Source organism: Sciurus vulgaris (assembly GCF_902686455.1).
Source record: "Sciurus vulgaris genome assembly, chromosome: 5".
NCBI lineage: Eukaryota > Metazoa > Chordata > Mammalia > Rodentia > Sciuridae > Sciurus > Sciurus vulgaris.
The window spans coordinates 50883356-50897983 of record NC_136465.1 but is presented as its reverse complement, the minus strand read 5'-3'; the positions used below and the strand labels follow the sequence as shown (position 1 = coordinate 50897983).

General features: G+C 40.3%; 1 protein-coding gene across 3 annotated transcripts in view; it reads left to right on the top strand.

The window, feature by feature from the left end:
* The window catches only part of HOOK3 (hook microtubule tethering protein 3), a 162601-nt gene that overhangs the window by 27074 nt on the left and 120899 nt on the right, over window positions 1-14628 (top strand). The window contains exon 1 of one of the 3 annotated variants that reach the window (XM_079140617.1): window positions 6158-6444. The exons of the other annotated variants lie outside the window; for them this stretch is intronic. Within the exon in view, the coding sequence (XP_078996743.1) occupies window positions 6388-6444 (57 nt within the window). The 5' untranslated portion in view covers window positions 6158-6387. Of the gene's footprint in view, window positions 1-6157; window positions 6445-14628 lie in introns of those variants that run through there. 3 annotated transcript variants of the gene reach the window in all.

Here is a 14628-nt window from a genome sequence, read left to right as displayed (position 1 = left end):
GAGTTAAAGGTCTGGTATTGTGATACCTCCTGCATAACTCTTCCTGCCCAGGATTGCTTTGGCTATTCTGGGTCTTTCTTCTTCCAGATTCATTTCATGATTGCTTTCTCTATTTCTATAGAAATGTCATTGGGATTTAATTGGAATTGTGTTAAATCTGTATAGCGCTTTTGGAAGTATGATCATTTTGATAATATTCTGCCTCTCCAAGAACATGGGAGATCTTTCCATCTTCTAAGGTCTTCTTCAATTTCTTTCTTTAATGTTCTGTAGTTTTTATTGTGGAGATCTTTTACCTCTTTGGTTAGATTGATTCCCAAGTATTTTATTTTTTTGAGGCTATTGTGAGTGGAGTTGTTTTCCTCATTTCCCTTTCAGATATTTCATCGCTTATGAATAAAAATGCTTTAGGTTTATATGTGTTGTTTATATCCTGCTATTTTGCTGAATTCATTTATGAGGTCTAGAAGTCTTCTGGTGGAATTTTTTGGTTCTTGTAAATATAGAATCATGTCATCAGCAAATAATGACAGCTTGAGTTCTTCTTTTCCTATTTGTATTCCTTTAATTTCTTTGGTCTATCTAATTACTCTGGCTAGTATTTGAAGGATGATGTTGAATAGAAGTGGTGAAAGAGGGCATTTCTGTCTTGTTCCAGTATTTAAAGGGAATGCTTTCAGTTTTTCTCTATTAAGAAAGATACTGGCTGTGGGCTTGCATAAATAGCCTTTACAATGTTGAGGTATGTTCCTACTAACCCTATTTTTTCTAGTGTTTTGAGCATGAAAGGATGTGTATTTTGTCGAATGCTTTCTCTGCATCAATTGAAATAATCATGTGATTCTTAACCTTAAGTCTATTGATGTGATGAATTACATTTATTGATTTCCGGATGTTGAACCAACCTTGCATCCTTGGGATGAACCCCACTTGATCGTTGTGAGCAATCTTCTTAATATGTTTTGGATATGGTTTGCCAGGATTTTGTTAAGGATTTTTGCATCTATTTCATCAAGGATATTAGTCTAAAATTGTCTTCCCTTGATGTATCTTTGTCTGGTTTGGGTATGAGGGTGATACTAGCTTCATAGAATGAGTTTGGAAGGGTTCCCTCCTCTTCTATTTCCTGGAATACTTTGAGAAGTATTGGAATGAGTTCTTTGAAGTTCTTGTAGAACTTGGCTGAGAATCCATCTGGTCCTAGACTTTTTTAGTTGGTAGGCTATTGATGGCTTCTTCTATTTCATTGCTTGAAATTGATCTGTTTAAATTGTGTATGTCCTCCTGGTTCAGTTTGGGAGGATCATATGTCTCTAGAAATTTGTCAATGTCTTTGATATTTTCTATTTTGTTGGAGAATAGATTTTCAAAGTAACTTCTTCTTATGTTAGGTATTTCAGTGGTGTCTGTCATATTTCCTTTTCATCATGAATTTTAGTAATTTGAGTTTTCTCTCTCTTTCTCTTTGTATTTAAGGGATTGTCTATTTTGTTTACTTTTTCAAAGAACCAACTTTTTGTTTTGTAAATTTTTGAATTGTTTCTTTTGTTTCAATTTCATTTATTTTTAGCTCTGATTTTAATTATTTCCGGTCTACTTTTGGTGTTGTTCTGATCTTCTTTAGGGCTTTGAGCTGTAAAGTTAGGTCATTTAGTTGTTTTTATTTTTTTCTTAAATGCACTCCATGCAATGAATCTTCCTCTTAGTACTGCTTTCATACTGTCCCAGAGATTTTGATATGTTATATCATTATTCTCATTTATCTCTAAGAATTTTTTTTTCTCCTCCCTGATGTTTTCTGGTATCCATGCTTCTTTCAGTAGCATATTGTTTAGTCTCTAGGTGTTGGAGTAATTTCTGTTTATTTCATCATTAATTTCTAGTTTCATTCCATTATGATCTGATAGAACACAAGGTAGTATCTATTTTTTTTGCATTTACTAAGGGCTTCTTGTGGTAACATATGGTTTATTTTAGAGAAGGAGCCGTGCTGCTGAGAAGAAAGTGTATTTGCTTTTTGATGGATGTATATTCTATATATGTCTGTTAAGTCTAAGTTATTGATTGTGTTATTGAGTTCTATGGTTTCTTTGGTTGGATTTTGTTTGGAAGATCTATCTAGTGGTGACAGCAGTGCGTTAAAGTCACCCAGAATTATTGTGTTGTGGTCTATGTGATTCTTGAAATTGAGAAGGATTTGTTTGATGTACAGGGATGCACCATTGTTTGGAGCATAAATATTTACTATCGTTATGTCTTCCTGATTTATGGTTCCCTTAAGCAGTATGAAATGTCCTTCTTTATCCCTTTTGACTTGCTTGAAGTTCACTTTATCTGAAATAAGGATGGAAACCCCCACTTTTTTACTGAGTCCGTGTGCATGGTAGGTTTTTTCCCATCCTTTCACCTTTAGTCTGTGGACGTCCTTTCTATGAGATGAGTCTCTTGAAGGTAGCATATTGTTGGGTCTTTCTTTTAATGCATTCTGCCAGTCTAGTCTTTTGATTGATGAGTTTAGGCCTTAACATTCAGGGTTATTATTGAGATATAATTTGTATTCCCAGTCATTTGGGCTTATGTTTGGTTTTTATCTTGATTTCTCCTTTGATTGGTTTTACCTCTAAGGTAGTTCCTCCCTTCACTGACCTCCATTGTTGTCTTTCATTTCCTCCTCATGGAAATTTTGCTGAGAATATTCTGTAGCACAGGCTTTCTATTTGTAAATTCTTTTAACTTGTTTATTATGGAAGAATTTTATTTCGTCTTCAAATCTGAAGGTTAGGTTTGCTGGGTATAGGATTCTTGGTTGGCAACCATGTTCTTTCAGAGCTTGAAATATGTTGTTCCAGGCCCTTCTAGCTTTTAGGGTCTGGGTTGAGAAATCTGCTGATATCCATATTGGTTTCCCCCCATGTAATCTGATGCTTTTCTCTCGCAGCCTTCGAAATCCTTATCTTTTTATTTTGTATGTTAGGCATTTTCATATAATGTGCCTTGGTGTGAATCTGTTGTAATTTTGTGCATTTGGTGTTCTGTAAGCTCTTGTTTTTGATTTTCCATTTCATTCTTCAGGTTTGGGAAATTTTCTGATATTGTTTCATTGAACAGGTTGTTCATTCCTTTGGTTTCTTCTCTGTGCCTTCCTCAATCCTGATAATTCTTAAATTTGATCTTTTCATGATGTCCCATAGTTCTTGGTGGTTCCTTTCATGGTTCTTACCATCTTCTCTGTTTGGGCAACTTTATTTTCAAGATTAAATATTTTGTCTTCATTGTCTGAGGTTCTGTATTCCAAGTGATCTAGTCTATTGGTGATGCTTTCCATTAATTTTTTTTTTTTTTTTTTTTTTAGAATCTCTGTCTCTTTGTTGAAATGATCTTTTGCTTCCTGCAGTTGCTCTTTCAGCTGCTTATTGGAGTGATCATTCATTACCTGATTTGCTGTCTTACCTCATTTTTTGCTTCACGAATCATTTTAATTATATATATTCTGAACTCTTTTCTGACATTTCTTCTACCATGCTGTCACTGAGTTCTGTTAATGTAGAATCTAGGTTTGTTGGATAATTTACCTACCTTGTTCTTTCATGTTCTTCATGTTTTTCCCCTCTTGCAGTACAGATCTAGGGTATTACACTTTCTCCCTATAGGTTTATAGGGACCCTATAGGTTTCCAAACTCTTGGGTCTTTTCTCTGAGCTTCAGGGAAAGGAGAGGAAAATAAAAACCAAAACCAAAAACCAACCCAAACCACCACAATTATAAGGGAAAATGGGAAATTCTAGGACTTCTTGGAGCAAAGGAGAAACTCAGGGTCTTTTTACTAATGTTCATATAGAAATTTGATGGCCTCATGGCTTCTGCAATTACTCATTGAAAAAGCTTTTAATAAAACTTCCATTAAGTCTTAAGTGGAGCTTAAATAAAATCTCAAGAACACTGCAACATCATACAGTAAAGCAATGTGGGTAAGCAGTCAAGCCTGAAAAGGAAGGCTTTAGATCAACTGTGTCAAAGCCTTGAAAACCTGAACATTGGGAGTAAAGGTGCTTACTACAATATCACAGTCCCTCTGGCAAGGAACAGGACCAGTGCATAGAGTCAGCACAATGTATATTTACTGTGTTATTACTTGTCTAAAGGGCATAGTCACTTACAGTGACTGGTAATCTACAGGAACAACATAGAATGGAATGAAGGAACTCTGGTTTGACAAAGCTTCAGAGGCATCAAAAGAGGAACCAAAAGCAAAAGAGATTCACATTTTAATTTCTAAACAGATAATTTTCCCCCTTTGTGTAAGGAAGAACGTTTGTAAGAAAGACCCTGAAAAGACTTCAGGTGGAGCTGAGTGTGGGAGCAGGATTGTTATTCCAAAGGCTGGAGAGGGTGAGGCAGGAGGTAGCAAGTTCAAAGCCAGCCTCAGCAACTGAGTGAGGCCCTAAGAAACTTAGCAAGAGCTGTCTGAAAATAAAAAATAAGAAGGGGCTGGGGATGTGGCTCAGTGGTTAAGCACATCTGAGTTCAATCCCTGGTACCCAAACAAAAAAAACAAAAGCAAAACAAAAAACAAAAACAAAAACAAAAAATACTTCAAGTGGCAAGTAGTATCTTCTTACATTCACAAAATAATGATAAATCACCATGTGTGAGTAGTTAGCTTGTAATCTGTGAGCCATTATTAAAAACTCAATACCAGTTTGGCACTTCTCAGTGCTGAGAATATCTACCCCGCTTGCAGTACTGGGGATTGAACTCACTGCCTACACATGCTAAGCAAGGGCTCTACCACTGAGCTACGCTTCATTAATGGGAACGGGGTGGGGTGTGGACTACAGGAACCTCAAATAAAAATGTGCCTAGGAAGTTAATTTTGCACCACTAGAAATAAAAGTTTTGCATTAAGTAGTTATGCCCACACTATGAATCCGCCATTCTTCCAGGACTTCAAGGTTGGTTGTCTTAGAAACCCCAGCACCTTTGCATGGAATCCAGGTATGTTTATAACAATTGTTCTGAGCAGCCTCAAACCACAACAAAATGCACATCAACAGTAGAATGGATACACTGCTAAAATCACACAATGGAATACCAGACAGTGATGAAAATTACCTTATATAACAAATTTAATATTAATTGAAGGTCACAAAATAACAGAATATGGTTCTATTCATTTAAGTTCAAAATCAGGCAAAGGAAAACTATATCGCACGCATACATAGGTGGAAAAATTACTGGGAAGGAATTACGCTAAGAACACACAGGGTATGAGCGAAAGGACTCCTGGGGAGCCGGCAATCTGAGTGTTTCATTCATTAGGCCTTAAACATGTATGTCGTATGCAAGTTTCTGCACATACTAAATCGCTCTAAAATGTATCGGTGAGCCTAAAGAGGCTGGTGCGTCTAAAACGGCGAGAACGCGACAGTGGTCCACCTCTTCTCTAAGGGTAGCCTACTCTCAACAGCAGAAGAAACAGGGCCTCAGCACTGATGCAGTCCTTAAGGACTGGGGAACTAGCGTCCACCCTCTCCTACTTCAAGTAAAGTTTTCGGGGAGTCGAGGCTCCAATAGAGAAGACTGGCTCTCCTCAGCGCAGGCCAAACCCACTTAAAACCACCCAGACGCCCTCCACCTAGCCGGTCACTGTCGCCGGGCGGCTCGGGACCCGGCCCTGTTTCCCTGGCCCGCAGGCAGAGACTTCCGCGCGCAGCCCAGAGGCTACCCCGCGCATCCGCGGGCCTGGGTTCGGGGGCGTGGCCGGCGACGCACTCGCGGCCGAGGAGTGGGGCGCGTACCTCTCCACCGCAGAGGGACTACCTCGCCAATTCCTGGTGATAGAGATTAAAGATTATTTCCGGGGAGTGCCCCGCCACCCTCCAGGGCAACCACAAGCTGTCCCTTTTTTAATTTGAAGTGCGGGCGCAGGCGCACGCGCACATCTGAGCTTCCGTGAGGGCGCGAGCCGGCGGCGCGGCAAGGAAGACCCGCGCCGCAAGCCCGGGCGCGTGCGCGTCGGGCACGCTGCGGCCGGCGTCGGGGCGCGCGGGCGGAGTGCAATTCGATTGTGCGCAGTGGCTCGCCGCCGCGGCGCTCGCCGGCTGCGGAGCTGGAGGCGGTGTAGGCGGCCGGGGGCGGGGACGCGGGGTGGCGGGCGTGGCCGTGGGCTCGCGGCGGCGCGCAGTCCCGAGTGAAAGGAGAAGGAGGGGCACGAGGGTGACGGTGCGGGACCCATTGCCAGTGCCGGCGAGTGTACGCGGCCAGGGCGCACGAAGGAGGTGGGCCAGAGGCCCGGTCGGCTGCCCGGACCCTCCGGACCAACCCCAGGCCAAGCGGCGGCGGTTTCTGGCTAGGTGGGGAGGCGCTGCCAAGCCCCAGCAGAGGAAGATGTTCAACGTGGAATCTGTGGAGCGGGTGGAGCTGTGCGAGAGTCTTCTCACTTGGGTATGTGGTGACGGCGGGCCGATGGAAGACCCCCCTCTTAGGGCCGCCTTTCCGGGGTACCCTCACGCTTTTCCCGGGGGTCGAGCGCCGAGGGCGGCGGTGCCGTCACATCCGGGGCCTGGGGCGGGCGGAGCTGAGGACGCTGGTACGGGCCGCGACTGCACCGCGGCCCGGCCGGGGTCACGGGGCGCGAACCGGATGGTGACAGGCGCCGCCCAGGGTCCGAGAGAAACTTGCCCTGCTAAGGTGTTGGCTGTTCTTCGAGTGGAAACCGGCCCGGTGGAAGCTAATGACGGGGTGCTGGCGACACTGTAATTAGGATTGTTTGCAGCAGCGGCGGCGCTGGCGTTCTACTCTCGAGCTTCTTGGGACACCAAAGCGGTGCCCCGGCAGTCTGTAGAGGCTCTCGGGACCCCTGGTTATGACGCTTCTCGCCTTTGTTTTAACGTTCACGAAGTATAGAGTGTAGCCCCTTGAGCGATGAGCCCTGCCCACTGGAATATAAAAGAAATATTTCTAAGCGAGTTAGGAGAAATATGAAGAGGAACCAGGGGCAGAGTATTCAAAATGCCAGAAGCATTGAGCTATTAGAAAGTAAGCGATGTGCAGGTACTTATAAAAGGTATCAAGATAATTTAAGTAAAAGTGTGAGGTATTTGGGGAATCAGCAGGGGAATGCAAAGACATTTTGGGGCAACCTTGTGGGATTGTAATTTGAAATTATTCCAGTAAAAGTGTTGGGTTTGATGTCAACAGTGCCTGTAGTAGCTCCTTCAAGAGCTGGACAGTAAACTTACATGTTTCATATTCTGGTGGTGGCTACAGGGGTATGCAGAACCATAGGATAGACCAAGTATCCCTTTCGGGAGCATTTGTTTTACTTGTTGCTGAAGATGTTAAATGTCCTTTCTACAAGAACACAAATGTATTTATGGAGGCTACTATAGTATTTGTATTAATTTCATTTATTTAATATCTTTGGGTGCTGGAGATTGAACCCAGGGCCTCCTGCATGCTGAGCATGGGCTCTATCACTTAGCTACAGCCCTTAGCCCTTTGTGTTAATTTTAAAGGTAAAACACATATTAAGGAATTCTGTTGTGGTGCCTTGGGTTACAAGTTAAGATTCCTGGAGTATATACATTCCTATTTCCTGTGCAGGGGCATTTTGCTGAAAAGGTTGGAGAAGCATCTCCTTGAGTTAGTTTTAACAAGTGAATGAAAGTAATGTCTGAGGTTTTTATAATTTGGCTACATCATGAATCAAATTATGTCTTTCTAGAGTCCAGAATATATACAATGGTAGAATATGATGTATTGATAGTTTTTTATTAAACCATTCTCGAGTTTTCAGATTGTTTTTAATAATATTTAGTTAACATACAACTAATGGTTACAATTTCAGGCAAAAAGATAGGCTTCACTGCTGAGTTTTAGAAAAGAGGATTTTGATAAGTTACATGATGTGGGCAAGATTTGATTAGGCAGGGAAGAGATAGATAAAGGAAAGAATTAGTAGATTCTTTGATTCGGTGGAAGAAATAGATTTGCAAAGGTTGTAAACAGAAGGGTGAAGATCTTCAGAATTTCAGTTGTTGGATCTGTACAAGTCACTACTCAGTACAGCCTCCCATAATGTTAGAAAAAGAAGCAAGAAGACAGATGAGGAAGCTAATTGCATCTGAAGTGGTGCTACATTGTTTAAAATCTAGAAAGAAAAGTTATGAAAATAGAGATGTATTTGAATAGCATCTGCAAAAATAATTAATAATAATAATGGTGCAGTTATTTGAGTGAGAATCCTTATAAAAAGAGGAAAGGCAGCAAATTTGAAGGGCTTCTAACAAAACCATACAATTTAAGAGAATTGTCAGGTATTGTGGAGCACACCTGTAATCTCAGCAGCTTGGGAGGCTGAGACAGGAGTATCCCAGATTCAAAGCCAGCCTCAGCAATTTAGCAAGGCCATAAGCAAATTAGTGAGACCCTGTCTCAAAATTAAAAAATAAAAAAACAGGCTGAGATGTGACTCAGTGATAAAGCACCTCTGGATTCAATCCCCAGTCTCCCCCACCACTCCCAAACAAAAAAAATCTGTTTAGAATTGGATACAGTGTTAGAAATAGGAATAATCCACCTTATCAGCTGCAGGGAGGTCACGGAATTTGGTATTATAGACTTTCTGAAATGTCACTGGAAGCCTCATCAAAGAAAAGATCTGCAGAAGATTAGAGATTATGGATGACAAAACCACATAGGTGCTATTTTCAGATTCACAAACATTTTAAAATATTGTTTATTAAAATGTTTCAAAGTAGAGTTTTAATTCTGGATTCTCTTTTGTCTGTTATTATAAAAAGATTAAACATGTGAACAGTGTTTGGGGCAGCTGAACTTGTAGGTTTAGTCTAACAGCACTTCTATCTGGAGGTCAAATGCTGAACACAATTCCAAAACCAAATATAAAGGAAAATGTACACAATAATACTCTAAAGAAAGAACGACCATTTGGAATAATTAAACTTCTAGACAACTTGATTTTGTGTGTGTGTGTGTGTGTGTGTTTTAGCACACTGTAGTCTAGAAGGTGGCTGCAACACTTAGCAAATTCAGATAGTTGTCAGTGATAGAGAAATCCCAAGAACTGACAGTGCAGCCTGGTGATTCAGTCTTTGGGCTGACAACCTTGTGTATCTCCAGAACCTGCATGTTCAGTTATTGAAGATCAGATTTATGGTCCTTAATAGCAAATATGAGATTATTTTAATTATGTAGCATATAATTTGAGACAGGAGAGATATATGTAAATATTTGAGAAATTCTTCCACTCAACGTAAAGTAAAAGCTCAGACTTTTATAAAGGATATAAAGGAATGACTTTTAGTCACCTATGCAGAATACACTCCTGTGAAACTGAATCTTGTTGCTTCAAATGCTGGATAAGTCGCCATTGTATCAGAGAACCCAAGAACTGCATGTTTCAAATTTTTGTTGAAAGAGGAATGTTTATGAAAAGACAAAGTATCATCCTACCAGTGGACAACATCTTAAGCTTAAATTCCAAATTGGTTTATGCAGTCAAGCAAGCTCAGCAGGGTGTGCTTAAAAATTTCTGCTGTACCTCCTCTCCCTTCTCTCTGAGTCAAATGTATTCCTACCGGTTAGAAACAACAACAAAACAAAAACCTCTCCTGCCTATTTTACTTGTCAAACCTAATTTCTTGAAAGGTACATGAATTGTATTTCTCTAGGTTTTATGTATTATTTCATAATGCTGGGGATTGCACCCGATGCTTGCACATTGTAAGCACACTCTCTGCTATTGACCCTCATCCCCATCCCTTTTCCCAGGCTTTAAAAACTGCTAAGAAAGACATTGTTGATGTTAAGAAGTTAAATGAAAAGAGAATCATCATATAGGCTTGCCTCACTTCTGGGAAATCCAGAAACCTGAACATATCCTTATTGTTTTCATGTTATTATTTAGAAGCCTAAAATGCCTACTAGTGTATAGGATTAGGAAGGGTATCTCTTCCATTCCATTGTCTCTCCTCTGCCAACTCCAGCCTACCTAGAACTTTGATCTTTGATGAGAGTAAAGAAATTTCTGATGTGAAGAAGAATTAAAGTACTCAAAGAGAGGGTCGGTAAAGCATGGTAGTTCAGAATATAGCTTCTAATCTTAGCCTGCCTAAGTTTGAATCCTGGTTTTAATTCATAATGCATTTATGTGTTTCAGTGCATTCATATTCATCATTAATATTACCAACTCCAGAAACAGATCTCATGCATTAGCATTGAATCAGCATTACCTGGAATATTTTTTACTGCTTTTCCCAGGGCCAGAGTTGCTAATTCTGTAGGTCTAGGGCCTGAGATTTTGCATTTCTTACAAGTTCCCAGGTGATATGTCCTTAGTGACCTGGCAACCGCATTTTGAGAACCATTGCTCTGGAGCAGGGTTTTTTTTAACCTTATTGCCATTTGACATTTTGGATTGGATAATGCTTTGTTGTGGGCACTCCCCTGTGCATTGTAGGGTATTTAATAGTAACATTGATTACTAAATGTTACTAGTACCCACCTAGCTGTAATTGCCAAAAATGTCTCCTAGGGAACAAAATCACCCTTGGTTGAGAACCACTGCTCTAGAGGTGTTATTACCAGGTGATCTTATGCTTTATTTCTCTTGCATTTGTGGAGGTAAAGGAGGGGGAACGTGGTGGAATTAAATGTAGTTATCTTTCAATTTTACTGTACTGCTATCCTGAAATGACCTACAGATGTTAGCATAGAACTGGAGGTGATAGTTTTTTTTTTTTTTTTTTTTGAGGATTCAGACTGAATTTTAATAACTACCCTTGTCAAAGTGTTTTGGCTTTTTTTGTGCATGAATTACAAATGGATCACAAAGTACATGGGACTGGAAGTGTTCTAACTTAACATTTTTCTTCTCACAACATGGGCCACAAAGATACTAATAATTGAAAGAAGAGGAAGGCTGCTAAATCAGAATCTTACAAACTTTTAAAAAACTTTTTTCAAGGAAAAGCAAACTGTATGTCCTATCAGATAGGTTTTTAAAAAACATGTAGATGATCCACATACCATAAACTTCATCCTTTTAAGGGGTACAATTCATTGGTTTTATTATAGAGAAAATAATCGAGTGTTCCATCTTAAAAATCAAAATGGAAATTTAGCTTTCAATGAATCCTAAGAGAAAACAGATCAAGTCTTAGAATTAGATCTCTTGTTTTTAAAAATTACTTGGTTTATTGAATTGTTTCTTCTGATTGGCCACAGGCAGTTTTCTCATCTTGTGTCCTAGGTGGGGATAGAGCTGAATAATAGCATTTGCTTGCAAAAGACCCTTGGGTTCCCTTCCCAGCCCACAGGGGTTTAGAGAAAAGAATAATCTTATATCCTTGAGAGCTTTAGATAAGAGGGTTCCAAATATTAAGCCAGTGTCCAGCTATTTAAGATTATTTGATGAGCTTGTTAACATTCCTAGCACTGGGCACTGTGGCTCATACCTGTAATCCCAACTACTTGAGAGGCAGGAAGATCACAAGTTTGAGCCATCCTGGGCAATTTAGAGAAACCCTGTCTCAAAATTTGGAAAAAAAATTTTTTTAAAAGTTGGGGGGAATGGATCTCAGTGGTAGAGTGCCCTGGACTCAATCCCCAGTACCAAAAAAAAAAAAAAAAAGATTTTCAGGCTCCAGTGCGGGTGTGCACACACACATTCTGATTTAGTAGCCAGGACTAAGACGTGTGCATTTTTTAAAATGAAAATGTCCCAGGTAATCTCATGTATACCAAGTTTGGGGACCATTACTTTACATTTCAGAATATCTAATGCCATACTTGTTTTCTCATTCATGCCTCAAACAACACACCCCTCTAGAAGGTATTTTTCCCCAATCTTTACATGGAAAAACTGAGATGAAATATCTAAGATTATATACCAATTTAGAAGTAAAGTTGGGGGATTAAAATTAGTTCACTAAATTGAAGAAATATTCGCACTGTAGGCTCATTCTGTGTGGGACATTTTGGTAATGTTAGTGTCAAAGAGATAAATGAGATGTGGTCCTCACTGTTGCCCCACTTTCCTTCTAAACCTATAAAAAGACTTTTTTTAAGTGGGCTATTAATTTATCAATGCTAAATGCAAGCAAGTACTAATTTATTTTTGGTCATTAAACATTATGTAATGTCTGATAATGTGGTAATGGAGAGGAAGTTTAAAATCAGTTCCTGCAGATGATATATATTTGTTTCATTTATTCATTTGCTTTTTTTTTTTTTTTTTTTTTTTTAGATTAGGTCTATATCACCCCCAGGCTGGCCTCGAACTTGCAGTTCTCTCCTGCTTCAGCCAGCTACATAACTGGGACTAGAGGCATGTAACAACTGTGCCTGGCTCATTTTACTAATATTTTATTAGTGCATGCATTAGATATGGGAGCTTCTCGCCATCCTCCCAAATATTTGCCTAAGTAAAAACTACCCTTCTCTGAGGATCTTTAAGATAAGTCCCTTGGCCTCTGCCATTTAACCATTATACTCACGGACTCTTCTTTGTAAAATTTGAAGAAGCTATGACTCTATTGTTAATAGTTCTGTTTTAAAAGGTATTATAGATGGTGAAAGGCAGAGAAGTAGAATTCTTCACTATTAGTAAGAGTAAATTGCTACAGTATTTCAGTTTTAGTCAGGATTTCATGCTGTGAACAAAGGACCTGACTAGAAAAATTTTAGAGAAGGATTTTCTCTAAAATTTATTTTGGTGCTTATGGTTTAGAGGTCTCATTCCATAGATGGCCAACTCCTTTCCTCAGGGCCTGAGTCAAGGCAGAATCATGGTGGAAGGATGTGGTAGAGGAATGCAGCTTAATACTTTACCAGCAAGAAACAGCTCTGCTCAACAAGGATGAAATATAAAACCCAAGGGCACGCCCAAGAACCCACTCCTCCAGCCACACCCTACCTGCCTATAGTTACCACTAAGGTTAATCACTACCAGGGGATTAATGCACTGATTGGGTTAAACCTTTTAAAACCCAATCATTTATCTCTAAACTTTCTCGAATTATTTCACACATGAACTTTTAGGGGACACCTAATACCTAAACCATAACATTTCGCCCCTGACCCCCGAAAGCTCATGCCTGTCTCACAATGCAAAATATACAGTCCATTTTCAAGAGTTTCCATAGTCTTAGCAGTTTTAGCATTGCTCAAAGGCCAATTCCACAATTCCACTGAGACTCAAGACAAACTCTCAGTATGAGCTCCTGTAAAAATCAAAAACAAGTCACACATATCTAATATATGAAAGTACAGAGTAATCTTTTCCATTCAGAAAAATAGGAGCATAGAAAGAAGAGATGGTACCAAAGCAAGACCAAATTCAGTTTGTCGGACAAGTCCTATAGCTTCATGTCTAGCATCTGGGGCACGGGGCATTCTAATGTTCTCTCCAAAGGGCTGTATAACTCCACCCCTATGACTTTGCTCTTTGCAGCCCATATGGCCTCTTTTGGCTTGTCTTTGCTCAATTCCTGCAGTTTTTCCTTGATAGATGTCCCATAGTACTGGTATTTCTGAATCTTGGGAGGGTCTCTTCTAGCTCACGACCTAAGTTGGGAGGGAGTGGGTAACTGTTGGGAGTTGTGGGCTGGCTGTGAAATAAAAGCTTGAAGTAGTATTACAAAAATAAACACAGAAGACAAGAAAAATACTAAAAGCAAGGGTGGAATGGGTGGATCAGACCTTATGGGTCTGACCCTAACAAAGAGAAAAACCTGTGCTTGTTTTATTTATAGTGGTACAGACCAAAGGGGAACAGTAGGAGCTCCTTCAGGAAAAAATAAGATAGGTATGCGGGGAGAAAAAGGTTGTTTGGAGCTTGGCAGCTTATGCCCATCTTCAGACAACTGTGTTTAAACCTGGGACATGAGTTAAGGCTGGGTGCCAGCCTGATCTGGGCTTTCTCAAACTGGGAATTTTACCCAGGAGTTCCCAGAAAAGCAGCTTTCCTGCCTTAATGGCCTAAAAAATACCCATAGTTTATACACAGCTCCACAGGCTCCACCTGCTGCTTCAGGTTCCCACTCACATTTCTACGCCTTGCCCTATAGGTATAGACCGCAGGGACTCTGACCCTACCACACTGCCTGGCCTTCCAGACCTTCTTTGGAAATCTTGGTGGAAGCCTCCATGACCCCCAAATTCTTGCATCCTGCAGTCCTGCAGAACCAGAACCATGTGGTAAATGCCAAGATCTGCTGCCATCTTGAGCAGCAGCCAAGCCTCCAAGGACGATGGCTGCAGCAACCTATGAGTGCCTGAGTAACTGGGCATGTTGAAAAAACTTACTAGACCCTCTTGTGCAAGTAGGATGCCCCACTGGGTTCTGCTCAAAGGAATTTTTAGTTTTACACTCTTGAGCCTGAGATGGGTGTGTTCTTGCCCAATTCCTGAGACGCCCTCAAGCCACCTTTGATATCATCTCTGGGCAGTCTTTATTTAGCATTTCTTTAGTTACTATAATGTCTTTTTAAAAATTTTATTTTATTTTATTTTTAGTTGTAAAGGGACACAATACCTTTATTTGTTTTATGTGGTGCTGAGGATCCAACCCGGCACGCCACACATGTGAGGAAAGCACTCTAC